Source organism: Amphibalanus amphitrite, unplaced genomic scaffold (assembly GCF_019059575.1).
Source record: "Amphibalanus amphitrite isolate SeventyFive unplaced genomic scaffold, NRLGWU_Aamphi_draft 001018F_arrow, whole genome shotgun sequence".
NCBI lineage: Eukaryota > Metazoa > Arthropoda > Thecostraca > Balanomorpha > Balanidae > Amphibalanus > Amphibalanus amphitrite.
Window position 1 is genome coordinate 202,370 of NW_024882512.1, and position 15,307 is coordinate 217,676.

At 49.8% G+C, this 15,307-nt stretch overlaps 1 protein-coding gene across 1 annotated transcript; it reads left to right on the plus strand.

The window, feature by feature from the left end:
• Positions 1-294: 294 nt before the first annotated feature.
• LOC122369237 (polymeric immunoglobulin receptor-like) lies at positions 295-15,075 on the plus strand. Its single transcript, XM_043343812.1, has 8 exons — positions 295-1,252; positions 7,542-7,603; positions 11,264-11,448; positions 12,001-12,162; positions 12,820-12,954; positions 13,343-13,423; positions 13,692-13,827; positions 14,080-15,075. Exons 1-8 carry the CDS (start codon positions 1,236-1,238, stop codon positions 14,205-14,207), a joined length of 906 nt encoding a protein of 301 aa, XP_043199747.1. The 5' UTR covers positions 295-1,235; the 3' UTR covers positions 14,208-15,075.
• Positions 15,076-15,307: the final 232 nt, after the last annotated feature.

Sequence of the window (15,307 nt, forward strand, 5' to 3'; positions counted from 1 at the left end):
ATCGCAATAGCACGGACATTCAAACATAATAACCGCTCGCACGATGCTCGACGAATAGCAAACAAACCCACATATCAAATCGCACGACCGCCGCGGATTTGTTTTGACCGTGCGGGCTCAGGCTAAAGCCGCCATTCTCTGTTCTATTCGCGCCAAGCGCGCTGGATGAAGTTGTTTAGGGGATCGAGTTAGCGCCACGGCTGTGTGAGCAAACTGTGCTTCTGTCGGAATACCTGCTAGCCCGGGAAGCGCGGCGGGGCGCCTGCGCCGGCGGCCGACGGGTCGGCCCCGGTCAGTGGTGTGTCGGTTGTCGTCCGAGGTGGTGTGAAGTCGGACCGGTCCGGGACGAGAGGACAAGTCACCGGTGCAGTGCGGGGGAGATTGGTAGCGGATTTGTGCGGGGTAGAGTGACGGAACTGTCTAAAGGAGCGGTGCTGAGACAGACGGGACTGTCCGGAGGGAAAGTGAATAGCTACAGAGAGACTGTGCGGGATCGGGAAAGAATCGTAACTGGCTGCTCGCTGGAGAACAGACGCGGACAGGAGCTTCCTGGAACATAAACACATCCTATTTTGTTATCGACGCAACTAAGATGATGTTGAATGGTGTCTAAGTTTTATCAAAAAACAATGTTTTAGTAAACAGTACGATAGTTTTAAGTCAGCTATAGTTGGACGTTAACTACAGTTGGATCGGTGATGGAATTTTTAAAGATGAGAATGAAAGGGACAAATCATATTTGCGAGAGGCTGTAACGGGCATTAAAACGGTAGTTAGAGCGTGATTGTAACAAACTGAGAGCCATTTACGCCAGCTGGCGGCTGAGCCATTGCCGAAGTTTTGACTGGCAGAGGCAGCCGCTGAGACACTGAGCATCGGATATATCTGACGAGACAGCGGATCAGAAATCAGATCAGGAACTGGGCGCCCAGATTTCTGCTGAGACTTTCAATAGCCGAGTGGGCTGAGAGAGCAGGTGAAGCAGCGATAAGTTGAGACAGCCCGAAATACTGTGGGAGTTCTGTGACGTGCCGCGGTAAGTTTGGATGGCGTTTGAAATGCCGTGAGCTACGTGACGTGCCGGGGAAGTTCAGACAGTGTTTGGAATACCATCAGTCGTGTTCCGTGCAGCGTCGCATGGCAGGTGCGGATCGCCGATCGCCTTACATCAGCCGGCACGTGTCAAAGGATTAACATCGGGCCGGCTCGCTCGGCGGTGGCGTGTCGCCGTCACCATGGAACGCTCTCACAGGTTAGTGATTTATGGTCCCCTCAGGTGAACTTTACCGCACTTAATTGAATGTTTCACGGACGCTCCAAAGTGAAGATCCATACACATGGAAATCACTTTGAGATACCTTGAATGCCGACGGGAAAGATATTGGGCCGTTGAACTTTTATCGAGCTTAAGCTTTAGGCCTTACCTTTGTCACGAAGAAAATTACTTTCGGGAAGAATGTGCTCTGGCGCAGAACTTTTCACTTACGCTACATGAGGACCACATTGTCGCTTTTAATTGTTATGGGGCCTGAGGGCCGGGTTGCGTTTACTGGATGCAAAGCACAACGTAGAGGATTGTATTTAACACCAATTTTTGATAGACGTACTCACTGATGCTTTGGGCACAAGGCTTAACCCTCGCCCGCACATGCCATTTTCCCATCCTAGAACGCACATGGGGGGGGGGGTTGCCCCCCCCGCGCCATTTCGTTCCTGTTGGAGATAGAGCTTAGCGGTAAAGACCAAAAAGATTCTTTGGGAAGAGACGAATCCAATCATACCCAGTTTTACCTTCTCAGGTCAGTCATTGACCTTCCAGGTCAGGTCAAACTAAAAAATGTTGCTGTTTTGGGTCACCGTTTGATATCAAGTGTGCTGCTTATCATATACCGATGACGATGCCGTTTTCTGGTGCCAAGCCAGCTAGAACCTCTTTCTCACACTACCCGACCAGGTTTTTGCTGCTGAGGTCATTTCAGGTCAAGTTAGGTCAAGGTTAATTATATGTGTTTGTATGTCTGTGTGTGTCTGTGTGTATACTGATGTGTGCACCGATTGTTTATGTGTCCATATTACATGAAATCATGATCTGAGAAGCTTTTACCAAAAATGCAGTAAAAAAACTTCACAAAAAGTAAATTCCGCTTGCCTAAAACGCAATTATCTTAGATGACCTAAGTTGACCTTGACCTTGACCTTGACATCTGTACATCGTCGAACAACATGTTCCATGATAGGTGGGAGGTAAGACTGGTAAAAAAGGCCGAAATCAAGGTGTCAAAAGCTCACAAGACCCATAGCCAACGCAAGATGTCGAGAATTGGCCATTTGGGTCATGACATGACCTGAAAAACAAGGTTTCATCTCCGAAACCAAAAGTCACAGAAACTTGAAATTTTCAGTGGACATCAAGAAAGGATAGAGGAGCAGCTATACGAAAAATCAGCCTTCTAGCTCTAAAAATGTTGAGTGCAGAGCAGAAAGACTACCTGGGGGGGGTGGCAACCCCCCCCCCCCCCATGTGCGGGCGAGGGTTAACCCTCGCGGGCACAGAGGGGGGCACCCTCCCCTAAGGTTTTTCTCGAATAACTCGCGTAAAAAGCGGCCGATCGTGACACAACTTTCAGTACTCTCGCATACATCAAATTTACATCTACCCTGAAAATTGCATGACCCTGACCCAAATGGCCTTTGACCTGTGACCTACTTTCCGAGGCCATGTTTGGCCGGAGTCGCGATTTGGCGTATGTCGGCTCACATTAGTCGCGCGTTTGCAAGCTTTTCGTGATTTCAAATGTTCAAACATGTGATTTGATGCTGCTCCCATGCATTAGGGTGGATGTCAAGGTCACCTAAAGGTCAGGTCAGGTCATTGGCCTTTGGTGACCCCGGCTCACTTTTTCGATTTTTACATGTTTCTAGGCTAGTTTTTTTGGAGCTGAATTCGAATTTAGAAATCATTTGAACCTTTACGAAGTAGTTTGGGTGCCTTCGTAACATGTTACGATGCTGTCAGAGACGGTTGACACGTACTACGAATACCCGTCACGACCCCTACTGGTTGACCTGACCTGACCTGACCCGACCTGGACTAAATGCTTAAAGACATCATCTGTGATCAAACACGATATTGTACTCTAACCATTTTCCTATCCTAGAACTAGAAATTTCTGAGTATGAGCGGCCGGCCGGCGGCCGTGGTCACGATTTTGCGACGCTTATATCTCAGCAACCACTTAACCGATTTACACGCGGTAATTTTTGTAGGGTAGCTTCATTCCTGCTACCAAGCATTGGACTATTTCCGATGCATGTGGGTGACTCCTTATGCACGTGCAAAACGAAAAGGTGCAGGGGTCGAAAAGGTGCAGGGGTCGATTCCAGATCTCGAGAACGGCTGGACCGATTGCGCTCAAATTTGGTATACGGTTACGGAGCAGTTAGTATGGTGCCGTGCACAAGTCAGATGGGACCCATTTTGCACGTGCGCACGTGCAGGGTGCCGCTTCCAGATCTCGAGAACGGCTGGGCCGATTGTGCTCAAATTTGGCACATCGCTAGAGACCGGCTAGTAGGGTGCCGTGCACAAGTCAGTTGGAGGTACCCCCTCGCAATTTCGCACGTGCAAGGCCCACCCTCTCGCTCGCTCCGTTAGTCGCCCCAAAAGGCGTTATACTGGTAGTTAGTACAATACATATACGTTGCACGACTTCATTTGCATTGTAAATGTGATACGTTTCGTCACTACACCAAGTCTTGCATTCCGACAACACCCGGGTGAAATAAACGACTGTGCTGTTCTGGGCTGAAGAATGAGCCAGCATACATCATACTCTAACCCGCCGGTGGACTAGGGGGTGTTATGTAATGCGTGGCAATCATAGCCGCGACCATATATCACCTTGCGGCCTCCCTGGTGACAAATTGTGCCGGCGCCACCCGGATACGAAGGCACGACTGTCGTCACACGGTGGGTGCGTGGATTTTTTTTTTAACTCTCGCCGGACCTATTGGTTTTCTACATACGCGCCGGCCGAGGGGTACGACCCCCCTCGCCGTTTCGCCCCTGGTGGAGCTAGCGCGTCGCGAAAAAAACGAGCGTGTGCGCCGTTACGAGACGCAGAGATTGGTACCCGATTTTAAGGTCCTAGGTCAACCGGTGACCTCTGAGGTCAGGCCAAGTGACCCAAGGTACGGTTCAGTTTTTGGTGAACAACGTCGCAAAAAACGGCCGCAGAGCCGCGATTTTGACAGCATCGTGTTTGCCTCACTCAGGAGCGTCGAATGATATACTTTTTGTTCGGTTCAGGTCAACTTAGGGTGTTGACCTCAGGTCAAGGTCAGGTCAGCACCCCCAGGTCACGAAGTTGGTCGAAAGAGGTAATGTCGCATGCCATTCGACTCGGCAGGTCTTCCTGGGTCCATTGGTGGCTTTCCCGACTCGCTAGCTCAATTTGATCGGGAGTTATTGACGAAAAACTAATATGACCTTGATGACGTCATAAATGACGTCACGCAAGGTCAACATTGCAAAAGTGACGCATCTAACCTTGCAAGGAGTGCATCTTGCTTTAGCCACCCATGACATGCTGACAAAATGCATGTAACGTTAACTTGCTACGAAAAGCGGATAACGCTTTATTCTACAATCGCTACCTCACTGGAATGAATAGAAGTGCCGGCTCTGACCCCTGCTTTGTATGCTGTCACCACTAGCGCCATTCAGTTTTGGGATCACGTGACCTGATTTCAGAGCACCAGATAAGAGGACTTTAAACGAACATCTCTTTTCCGGCTCACACTGCTTTTATGAATGCCGGTTTCAGGGTAGCTACTGAAGACGACTCGCTCCGGGAATGTTATAGTCAGCAAGATTTTCTTTGACAACTTGCTCGCAGCTCCTAGAATACCGATGATATTTTAGCGAATAAAAGTTCTGAACTGAGTTTGACCCGGTCTACATGAATTTGGTTTTGCGAGCTACAAATACACAAGGGAGCAGTAAAAAGTAAAAAAAAAAAAAAAACACAAAAGCTCGTTACACATAGCCAAGATACAGCACACACGTTTCTGATTCACTCCACCCTAGCTTTTAAGTCTATCCCTCGCAGGACATGAGGTGAAGATGAGGGACCAATATGCATTGCAATGATGATATAAGACATCATTTTTGCTCATCCTAATGAAGAAAACGCTTATATCTATGTTTGCCACTGTACGGTCACGGAATACTAGACATGGTATGATAATCATTAAAAAACAGGTGCCTGCACTTATATGTCGCCACGGTCCCGTCTGTTTTTTGCCTGCCTGAGCCGCAATTTATGGTAATCGTTTCATCATGCATGGAGTACATAAAGCACGATACATCGATGTCATAGTGCACATAGCGCACTTATTATTGCCAATATACTACGAAACCATTAGGTGCGCGCGGCTGTGTGGACAATAAGCTGCCTCGTTATGCTCTTCGGTAATTGTAATGATAAAGGCAGTCATCCCTAAAACGATTCTGATGATGCGGAAAATTAATTTTCCTTGAAAGATTATTGGCCGTTTTCACGACGGGCTATCCGGCGAATACACCTAATTTGACCAAATCTGCACCTAATCTCTTTTAAAGCAAATATCCTCATTTTATGAATTTATTTCAGTGTTTTAATCGGTGATGCTCTCTGATAATATGACAAAGGAGGCATATAAGCAATTAGTGCAAACCTAGCTGATAGCTTCTAAGAGATACACTGAACCTAATTTGACCAAATCTGTACCTAATCTGCACCAAATGTGCACCGAATGTGTACCAGATGACCGTCGTGAAAACGGCTATTGATAACCTAAATATGAGGTCGTGTTATCTGGTCCTCAATCCTCATAAAATTAACTTCGTCATCTATATCACGGTAAGAAGAGCGATACGGGCCAAGGGTCACACCGATATTGTTCTACGAAGTAGGTACCCAATCATATTTTGCTTTCCATGTCGCTAACTCGGCTGCGTGGTTTGATGCGCCTCCCCTCTTCCACCGCCTATGACTAAGCCCCGACTCAATAAATTTACATAACATACCCAGCGAACATCAATTTGCCTTCGCTAGCCGTTCATTTAGGCAATGATTGGGTGCCTGCTCAATGTGGCATTGAAATCCATCGAGCGCGATCCATTCCTAAGCAGCATTCCTCGGCTCAATTCGAGCCAAATCTATCGTGGTAGAGCGCTCCGAGAATCCGACACATTACTCCAGCCATTATGAGCCATGCCGGATGACTCCAATATCGATTGCGTGTCGCCGTCTGGAGGTGACGGTCGGGGATCACTGACGGACGGACGGCCGGACGGCCGGACGGACGGACAGACGGACAGACGGACGGCCGGACGGGTGAGCCGGACGCGCGGTGACGTCTGACGTCAGTGTGATGTCGGAGTCCCGTGGGCGGCCGGAGAGTGGCCCTGATGAGGCCATCAGCCGCCCTCCGGTCCCATCGACCGGTGTCTGACGACTCGCGGCCTCACCGCACAGCCGACTCGAGCCGTCACGCCCGCTGGGAATCGCCAACAATGCGCGCACGCAGCGCCCTGAGCCGCCCATTGTTGTCGCCGGTTACACGGTGAGACCACAGCCGATTCTTCGACCCCATAACGGCCGGCGTCCTGACGTGCCGTCAATACAGCAGCCGACAGTCACGCTACGAAATGCAGCCGTCTGTACTGTCGCAGACTGAGATATACCAACTGACCCGTTGATATAATTGCATGCGGACATGATGCATCGCATTGTAAATTTATGTGCAATATCTTGAGTTAAACAATGCTTGCTGACTTCTCGTTCGTCTAAGTCATGTGTCATAATTTCCATGAAATAAAGACAGACTGCACGGAGGCTTCCAGACTTCCTGTCGCATCCATTTCTTTCTCCTTCTGCAGATGCCTGAAAGCCCGCGCTGTGCGATCCAGCTCGCTCAGTCTCATCCCCGCCTCCGCGCCTCTCTGACTCGCTAAGACGCAGACGCCAGGGTGACGTCTTTAATAACGGTCTCAGAACGTGTCCCGGGGGCCTGTCGGTTTCAATGTGGGCAGTCCGTCCACCGCGCTCCCTCTGACCGGCCACATATAGAAGACCGGTCTCCGTCGATTGGCCGGCGGCGGCGGACGCCCCGATATGACCCGACACCGAGCCGGTCGCCCGGTCCGGCACAAACAGGGCTCACGGAAGGGCAAACAAATGATGGTGGTGACGTGTTGAATTGTTGTGAGCCATGCACACTAGGTGCTATATATTTTGCTTTGATTGGCAAGCTGATGTATAGGCACTCGGCACCTACACTGTTGACGCTCATATGGGCACACAGTCTGGTTGCAGTTAGTCAATATTTTGCAACTACAGCTGCTTGCAATAATGACGTCGCACGAATTATCTATGTGTTGATCTGTACTGTGCAGTGCAAATTTTATCATAGTTGCTTATAATGTTGAGATAGTGCTGTCATGTAAAATGAAAGACTTATGCATAATCTAACGAGCCATTTTGTTTGGTTTTCAGATACGAGAGGCAGCAAGTCATCATGTCAATAGTTTTTGTGACATTTGTACTCAACCAGGCAGGTGAGTGGACACTCGTAAAAAGATGGACCCCACCGGCCACCACTGCGCTACATTCGCCCCGTAAAAGTACACCCCGCCAGTCACCACTGCGCTACATTCGCCCTGCCATTGCATTCACAGCACCTGACGTTAAGCATCGACCATAAACTATATGTGATGAGGATAATTACTGAGGACATATGGATGCATTTGGCTACGATTCCCATTGTGGACGAGCAGGTGGCTTTAGCAGATTGTTCCACTTATGCAGCACTGCGCTATAATGGCAGACGACTACCAACAGTAGGAACCTGAACATGTCATTCAATGACTTGGAGGGCCAGTAAAAAGGGAGGTAATTGTTATAGTGCTAGCAATTAAACCCTCGTGTTTGTGTATACTGTATAACCACGAATTTTCGCACTCTTTATAAATCATGAAATCATTTGGTAGACAACAATGGCCATATCGCTGCCATGAACGCTATTGAAATATTTTACATTTATATTTCCTACTTTGCAATTGAGTTGAATACGGGTATTTCATGTCTTCGCTAATCTCAAGCCACCGGTTACATTTGAACACGGATCTGTGGTTTCCCTCATTGATCTAGATCAATAACAATTTAAACATTCTAACGTTGTTCTTCTATGATCTTACTAAGAAAGCTTTACGACCCTAATTCTAGTCACGTCTGTGCCTCCTTCATAATTCAATTTTCGAATCCTTTAGTGTCAAAGTGTATCCCGGGGAGCGCTGGCCGGCCGACAGTCTCGCATATTGTATCAGTCCAATTACTTCCACGGTCTTTGAAGTAACGGTACACGAATGTCCCGTCTTGTAGTTGCATGGATAATATAAAAATGATTGCAAAGCGTCCAATGTTATAACCAATATAATAACTTTTCGGTCAAAACATATATTCAACATTTGGCAACAACAGAATGAGTTGAATAACATCAAGCATTTCGGATGCTTGAGTTGAAAATAAATTCCCTCATGAGGTATATTTGAGCAAAACTTTGCCTTTGGCCATCTCGGGTATTTGGTGAACCGATGTAAAAAAAAGGTTGGTCTAAAATACATCATGGTGACAATGGCAGCCGGTTTAAGTATGTAATTGAAAAGGATTACCTCTAAAAGGAAAACCATGTTGAGTTGTAATGTGATGATTATTTCATAAATATGCAAGATATTACAACAAAAATTACCCGACGTTTCGTTTATTATAACATTTTCAAGGGTAATGAAAAGACACACATTTATCTACGAGAACATGGGATGTGTAACAGCGCGGGCAATTCTTCGTAGTAACACTTCCTGTCTGCAAACAGGTCACAAAGAAACAATTCACAAATCATAATCTCTCCTGACTAAAGATGCGGCTACAGAAGCAAGCCTAAAAAATCCATTTGAAATATTCAAAGTTTGACCAGTAGCGATAAATGCCGCCTCTACAACTTTTCGCTGAACTTTGGAAAAATTCCTGTCGACACTTGTAGCCCCTGTCCAGTTAGGCAGATGCCCTTCTTCCTCTGCGTGAACAACAAAGGCGTTCGAAACTCTATGATTGCGCATGTCTCCCTTGTGCTCGCGAACCCTCGTTTTTAGACCCCTTCCCGTTTCCCCGTAGTACACGCGTGGGCATCCACCGCAAGGAATTTTATATACTACGCTATCTCTGTTTGACTCTCTTTTGTTTCGCTTGAAAATTCCGCCTATTTTCTGTCCTCCTTTTGCAACAATGGATAGGGCCGGGCCCACCAGCTTTTGTACCTGTTCAGTAAGAGGGGAATAAGGGGCTATCACCGACAGTGTATTCTGCGCGTGCCTTTCAGATACGTCAGCTACCCTAGTGTTAGATTGAGACCAAATCCGTTTAGCTTTGTCCCTGAGGGATATGAGTTTGGCCAAAGGGTATCTCAGCTGTAAGAATGTATTGGTTATGTAATCAATTTCTTCCTGTAGCAGGTCTTGTGAGCAAATTCGAAGGGCGCGCAAGAAGAATCCGATAACGACCCCGGACTTTACCTTCTGACTGTGTCCCGAGAAATAATGTATGAGGTCATTCCTATTAGTGGGCTTCCGGTAGACCGTGAATTTAAGTGAGTCGCCCGTCCGTAACAATAGAGTCTAAATATTGTCTCTACATGGAAACAATGGAGGAGGACCATTACAAGAGTATCTTAGGAGAACATAACCTGTGGGTGAGGTATGTCGATGACGTACTTTCCTGTGTCCCCATAGACACTAACCTTACGGACTTACTTCGGGAACTGAACTTAGTGGATCCTGCGATTCAGTTCACTGTCGAGGAGGAGGAGAACGGCCGGTTACCATTCTTAGACACTCTATTGTTACGGACGGGCGACTCACTTAAATTCACGGTCTACCGGAAGCCCACTAATAGGAATGACCTCATACATTATTTCTCGGGACACAGTCAGAAGGTAAAGTCCGGGGTCGTTATCGGATTCTTCTTGCGCGCCCTTCGAATTTGCTCACAAGACCTGCCACAGGAAGAAATTGATTACATAACCAATACATTCTTACAGCTGAGATACCCTTTGGCCAAACTCATATCCCTCAGGGACAAAGCTAAACGGATTTGGTCTCAATCCAACACTAGGGTAGCTGACGTATCTGAAAGGCACGCGCAGAATACACTGTCGGTGATAGCCCCTTATTCCCCTCTTACTGAACAGGTACAAAAGCTGGTGGGCCCGGCCCTATCCATTGTTGCAAAAGGAGGACAGAAAATAGGCGGAATTTTCAAGCGAAACAAAAGAGAGTCAAACAGAGATAGCGTAGTATATAAAATTCCTTGCGGTGGATGCCCACGCGTGTACTACGGGGAAACGGGAAGGGGCCTAAAAACGAGGGTTCGCGAGCACAAGGGAGACATGCGCAATCATAGAGTTTCGAACGCCTTTGTTGTTCACGCAGAGGAAGAAGGGCATCTGCCTAACTGGACAGGGGCTACAAGTGTCGACAGGAATTTTTCCAAAGTTCAGCGAAAAGTTGTAGAGGCGGCATTTATCGCTACTGGTCAAACTTTGAATATTTCAAATGGATTTTTTAGGCTTGCTTCTGTAGCCGCATCTTTAGTCAGGAGAGATTATGATTTGTGAATTGTTTCTTTGTGACCTGTTTGCAGACAGGAAGTGTTACTACGAAGAATTGCCCGCGCTGTTACACATCCCATGTTCTCGTAGATAAATGTGTGTCTTTTCATTACCCTTGAAAAAGTTATAATAAACGAAACGTCGGGTAATTTTTGTTGTAATATCTTGCATATTTATGAAAGGAAAACCATAATATGTCCAATTCAGTGCTCTATTCCTCTACACCTAATCCGCCAAGCAAAGCAAAAGGCATAATTGTAAAAATATCCTTTCTCTGCTTGGGCCTAGGGACTTTGCTTGACGCTCAGTTATTGTCGTTTATTGCTCGGCACGAGGCACATGCCATGAAATGCAGTTTCTCTGAGAAGTTTTTGACGTCAGCTGCGCTGGCACGTAAAGATCATTTCTAGCCTCACCGCAGTCATCTCTGACATGAGACACCACCACCGATAGATATGCCTCAGACCAAAGATAAATAAAGCTCAGAGGCTGTTGTGTTGTTAGCCTTTACGTGTTGTTAACCATTACAATCTGTCCCACCATCTGCATTTCACAGACGCCGACTGGAGTCAGCTGGGCGGCAGCGGGTTCCGCATCGAGCCCGACCCGGTCCTGAAGAGCCGCCGTCTGTGGCACAGCTCCGGTGGAGAGCCGGCCATCTCCAACGTCACAGCTCAGCTCGGCGGCACCGCGTTCCTGCACTGCACAGAGCCCAGTCGACCGCTCGACCGGCCCGCCGAGGTGCGATAGACACTGACCCGACCCCTGCCACCGCGGGTGATACGAAGGAGTGATTGATGCGGCTAATGTCTCCGTCTGACCTGACCTTTGCTGGTGATTGGGTGGGGGTATTAATTGGCGGAATGTCCCGACGTGACCAGTCCAATGTGTCAGCGTGGTCAGCGTGCATTAATTGGCATGGATAATGGCCCTGTGTGACCTGACCTTTGCGTAATGATTCGAAGAGTACCTCTCTAAGTAGCATAATTGTTGTCCGGGACAGAAGCTTCTGTTCGACTACGCACTGGTATTGTTTTTATATGTATTTTGGACCTAAAGGGACTATGAAAAATAATTCATTCATTAAATATCTGAGAGATAACATGAAGGCTGAAATGTCTCTTCTCGATAATTCTGACCTTGTATTACGTCTTAATAATTTTGTGCGTCGGCTAACCTCGAAAGGTGGCGTGGGCCATGGCGCCTCAGTTGAATCCTGTTAGGGCTGCACCTCTGAACTCACTCGACCCCAGCAGGCGTACTTCACCCGCTGACCTCATTTGACCCCGGCAGGTGTCGTGGCTCCGGCGGCGCGACTGGCATCTTCTGACCTCCGGAAGGACGCGCTTCACTCACGACCATCGGTTTCACATTTATCACGACCCAGTGGTGGGCAGTTGGGTGCTCAAGATCAGCCACGTGCGAAGTCGAGACAGAGGGCTCTACGAGTGTCAGGTGGGGAGAGGGAGGGTGTCAGCTGGGGAGAGAGAGAGAGAGAAAGAGTGAGCGAGAGACAGGGAGAGAGAGAGAGAGAGAGAGAGAGAGAGAGAGAGAGAGAGAGAGAGAGAAAGAGAGAGAGAGACAGACAGACAGACAGACAGACAGACAGACAGACAGACAGACAGACAAACAGAGACATGGGGCAGATGGTATCAGTTGGGAGAGGGAGAGAGTCAACTGGGGACAGGACGAGTATCAGCAGCAGGGGGGGGGGGGTCGGGAAACGTCACATCGGGGTACAGAGGCTCTTGCAAGGTCTTGAGGTATTTGAACAACTCTGGACCTTATCACACCACACAGAGGGTTGTGCATTTTGGGGGCTGCCTCATGTCTAATGTTCATCACTATCGCGTGCCTGTGAATGTCACTGCCCGACCATGTCTAATCCCAAGCCCCGTCACCGCCTGACCTTCGTCACTGCCTGACTACGAGTATGTCGGGCATCTAATATCCGTCACTGTCCGACCGTGTCCCGTATCAATATCCGACACAACCCGGTCATGTCTATTGTCAAGAGTCCGTCACGTTTCCATGTCCCGTCACTACCCTGCTCGTCACCGTCACGATCCGGCCGTGTCCGTCACCATCACTATAATCTCCCGTCGTCTGCAGATTTCGACGAGCACCGGCCGGCTAGCCCAGCTGGTACACCTGCACGTGGTACAGCCCGTGGCAGACATCCACGGCAGTGGCGTGTACCACGTGGAGAGAGGCTCCTCGATGAGCCTCACCTGCTCCGTCAAACAGGTGAGTGTGCGGCCGGCTATATGGGGACGGCGAACAAGTGGGGGACAGCGGGCACACAGGTACCGAACGCGAGAAAATAAAACTTGTATGCGAATATTTGCGCTCAACTTCAGCGCAGAATCAATCCAGCAGCGGGTACTGGGCTCAGGATTTCGGTGGTGGATGATGGACTGATGGTTGCGCTCGTGGCTATCAAAGCTCCTAAATCGAGGACCAATACTTGCAGTGTTCCCACAAGTTAAGCACCGTATAATTTGTCTGGATATTACGATAGTTCCTTGCTACAAATGTGGATCAAATCTTGACGGCTTGAGAAAAGGGGCTTTTGCACAGCCAAAGTCTGTATGGCGTATGAGCATTATTGCTAAGCATTGCTCTGTTCTTTCAGGTTGTGTCGTCTTCCATTTTAGTGGTGTGGCACCATAACGGCAAGGAGTTCAACCCGTACACGCTCCGGCCAGACATGAAGGTAAGAACCGGTACCGGACGACTCACACGACCGACCGACAGGGGACTACTTATGGGCCGTATAACTCACAGGGAACCACAGTTACAGCGGAGTGGCTCAGCGGGGCAACTCAATGCCAAATATGGCTCGAAAAATGAAATTAGCTAAGCTTGTGTGACCCAGCCCGTGTCGTGTGTGACCCAGTCAGATACTGTATGATCCTAATGCAAAACCTTCTGAGCCTTGCCTATATAACCCCGTCTGACCCTGACTGACCCACCCATCCCAGGTGAGCGTGCGACACTCACCACACAAGACGACCAGCACCCTGACTATACGGGACGTGCGTCTCTCCGACGGCGGCAACTACACCTGTACGGCCGGCACCGCACGGGCCGCCAGCGTCGCCGTCTTCGTGTCACAAGGTCAGTTCCCGGTCACAAAGGTCACGTGGCCGGTGGGGCGAGTCACGTGACAGGTTTTGTTGCGGGTGACCGGGTGCAGTGGGTCTGAACTGCCCGCCAGAGACCGCACACGTGATATGCTCGTTGCCGCAGTGGTGCGGTGATTCTCAAACGCCATGGGCGGTAACCTGGCTGTAAAGCTGTCCCCGGAGCGCGACATTAACCTTGGGTACCGACTGCTGAATGACCCGGGTCATCGATCTGCTGTCCCAGGCGACACAGTGGCGGCCGTCCAGCGGAGAAAGGCCGCCAGCTCGGCGGCACGGGGTCTCAGGCCGGCAGCTCGCGCGGCGCTGGCCGTCCTGCTGGCCTGCGTGCTGATGGAGAGCATTCTCCGGTGAGCCGCCGCCCGCTGCAGCGACCCGACAGCCGGAGATCGCGAAACGCTCGGTGTTTGACTGTACCTGAGTGTGTCGTATGCTGTTTTCCGGCGGCTGGCTGGCCGTAATGTATGTGTGATATTCGTGCGTCGGCGGCTCCGACCCGATCAGTCACCGTCACCTCGGATTGACCCGGCCGGGCTGACGTCACCGGCCGACCTCGGCGACGGTCCCGGCTGCCGCCGCCGAGCGAACTGTGACGCGGCACGTGAAATATGATCGCAAACCACTCCCGGCGAGGTCGGTGGGCGTATTCAGAGCACGACGGCTCTGAATTGTTCTCGCGGACGCCCGACGCGCTGTCTGGGAGTTCCAGGGTCTAGCCGACCGCTCGGGTCGGGTGACTGATGTAGGAATTGTGCGTCGGGTGACCAGTGCTGGAAAAGCGAGGGACTGCGGCTTCCAGTGCTTGATCAGTGATAGACACGACTGCTGCTGTAGTGTTCAGCGATCTGACAAAGTCCCTGTCGTTGACCGGGGGCCAGACGTACCCACTGTCGGTGGTCAGAGGCCGGACTTGACCCCTGTCGACGGCCAGAAACTCGAAGGAAGACCCGACTGCGGTCGGACGCGCCGCCCACGCCCGGTTTCTGGTTGGAATCGCGTTACAAATGACCGAGCTGATGAGCTCTGTCGTAGTTAGCAGAACGACTGATGAGAATGGCAGCCATCGCCGACCGTCGCGACCTCGTACATCGGCCTCTGATTTGCATGATGTCCGCGGCGGACGATCTTCATGGGAACTGCCAACATTCCTTCGGCGACTCGTGACACTTATCTTTTGAAGTACCATAAATGTGGCGACTGGATATCTACGATGCTATGTGAAGCAGGTCTGCAATATTTAAGCTATCCGTGACGCTGTGAGCTACGGCCGGCATAAAATGTATGTATGTCACGTCCCGGCTAGAGGACGGGATGACCGAGCTAGCTCAACCGGCAGTCCGAGTGCCGCTATGATAGAGCCGCTGCCGCGGGGTGATAAACGATACGCCATAATAAATCTGCCCTCGCCCCGCACAGACACAAGGCCCGAGTGGGGCGGTGTGAGGCCATTCGTG

Bases quoted from the DNA above. Each gene is read 5' to 3' on its own strand.
- LOC122369237 (XM_043343812.1), top strand. The intron at 11,449-12,000 runs GTGCGATAGACA...TGACCCCGGCAG, and splicing joins CGCTCGACCGGCCCGCCGAG to GTGTCGTGGCTCCGGCGGCG. The intron at 13,424-13,691 runs GTAAGAACCGGT...CACCCATCCCAG, and splicing joins CGCTCCGGCCAGACATGAAG to GTGAGCGTGCGACACTCACC.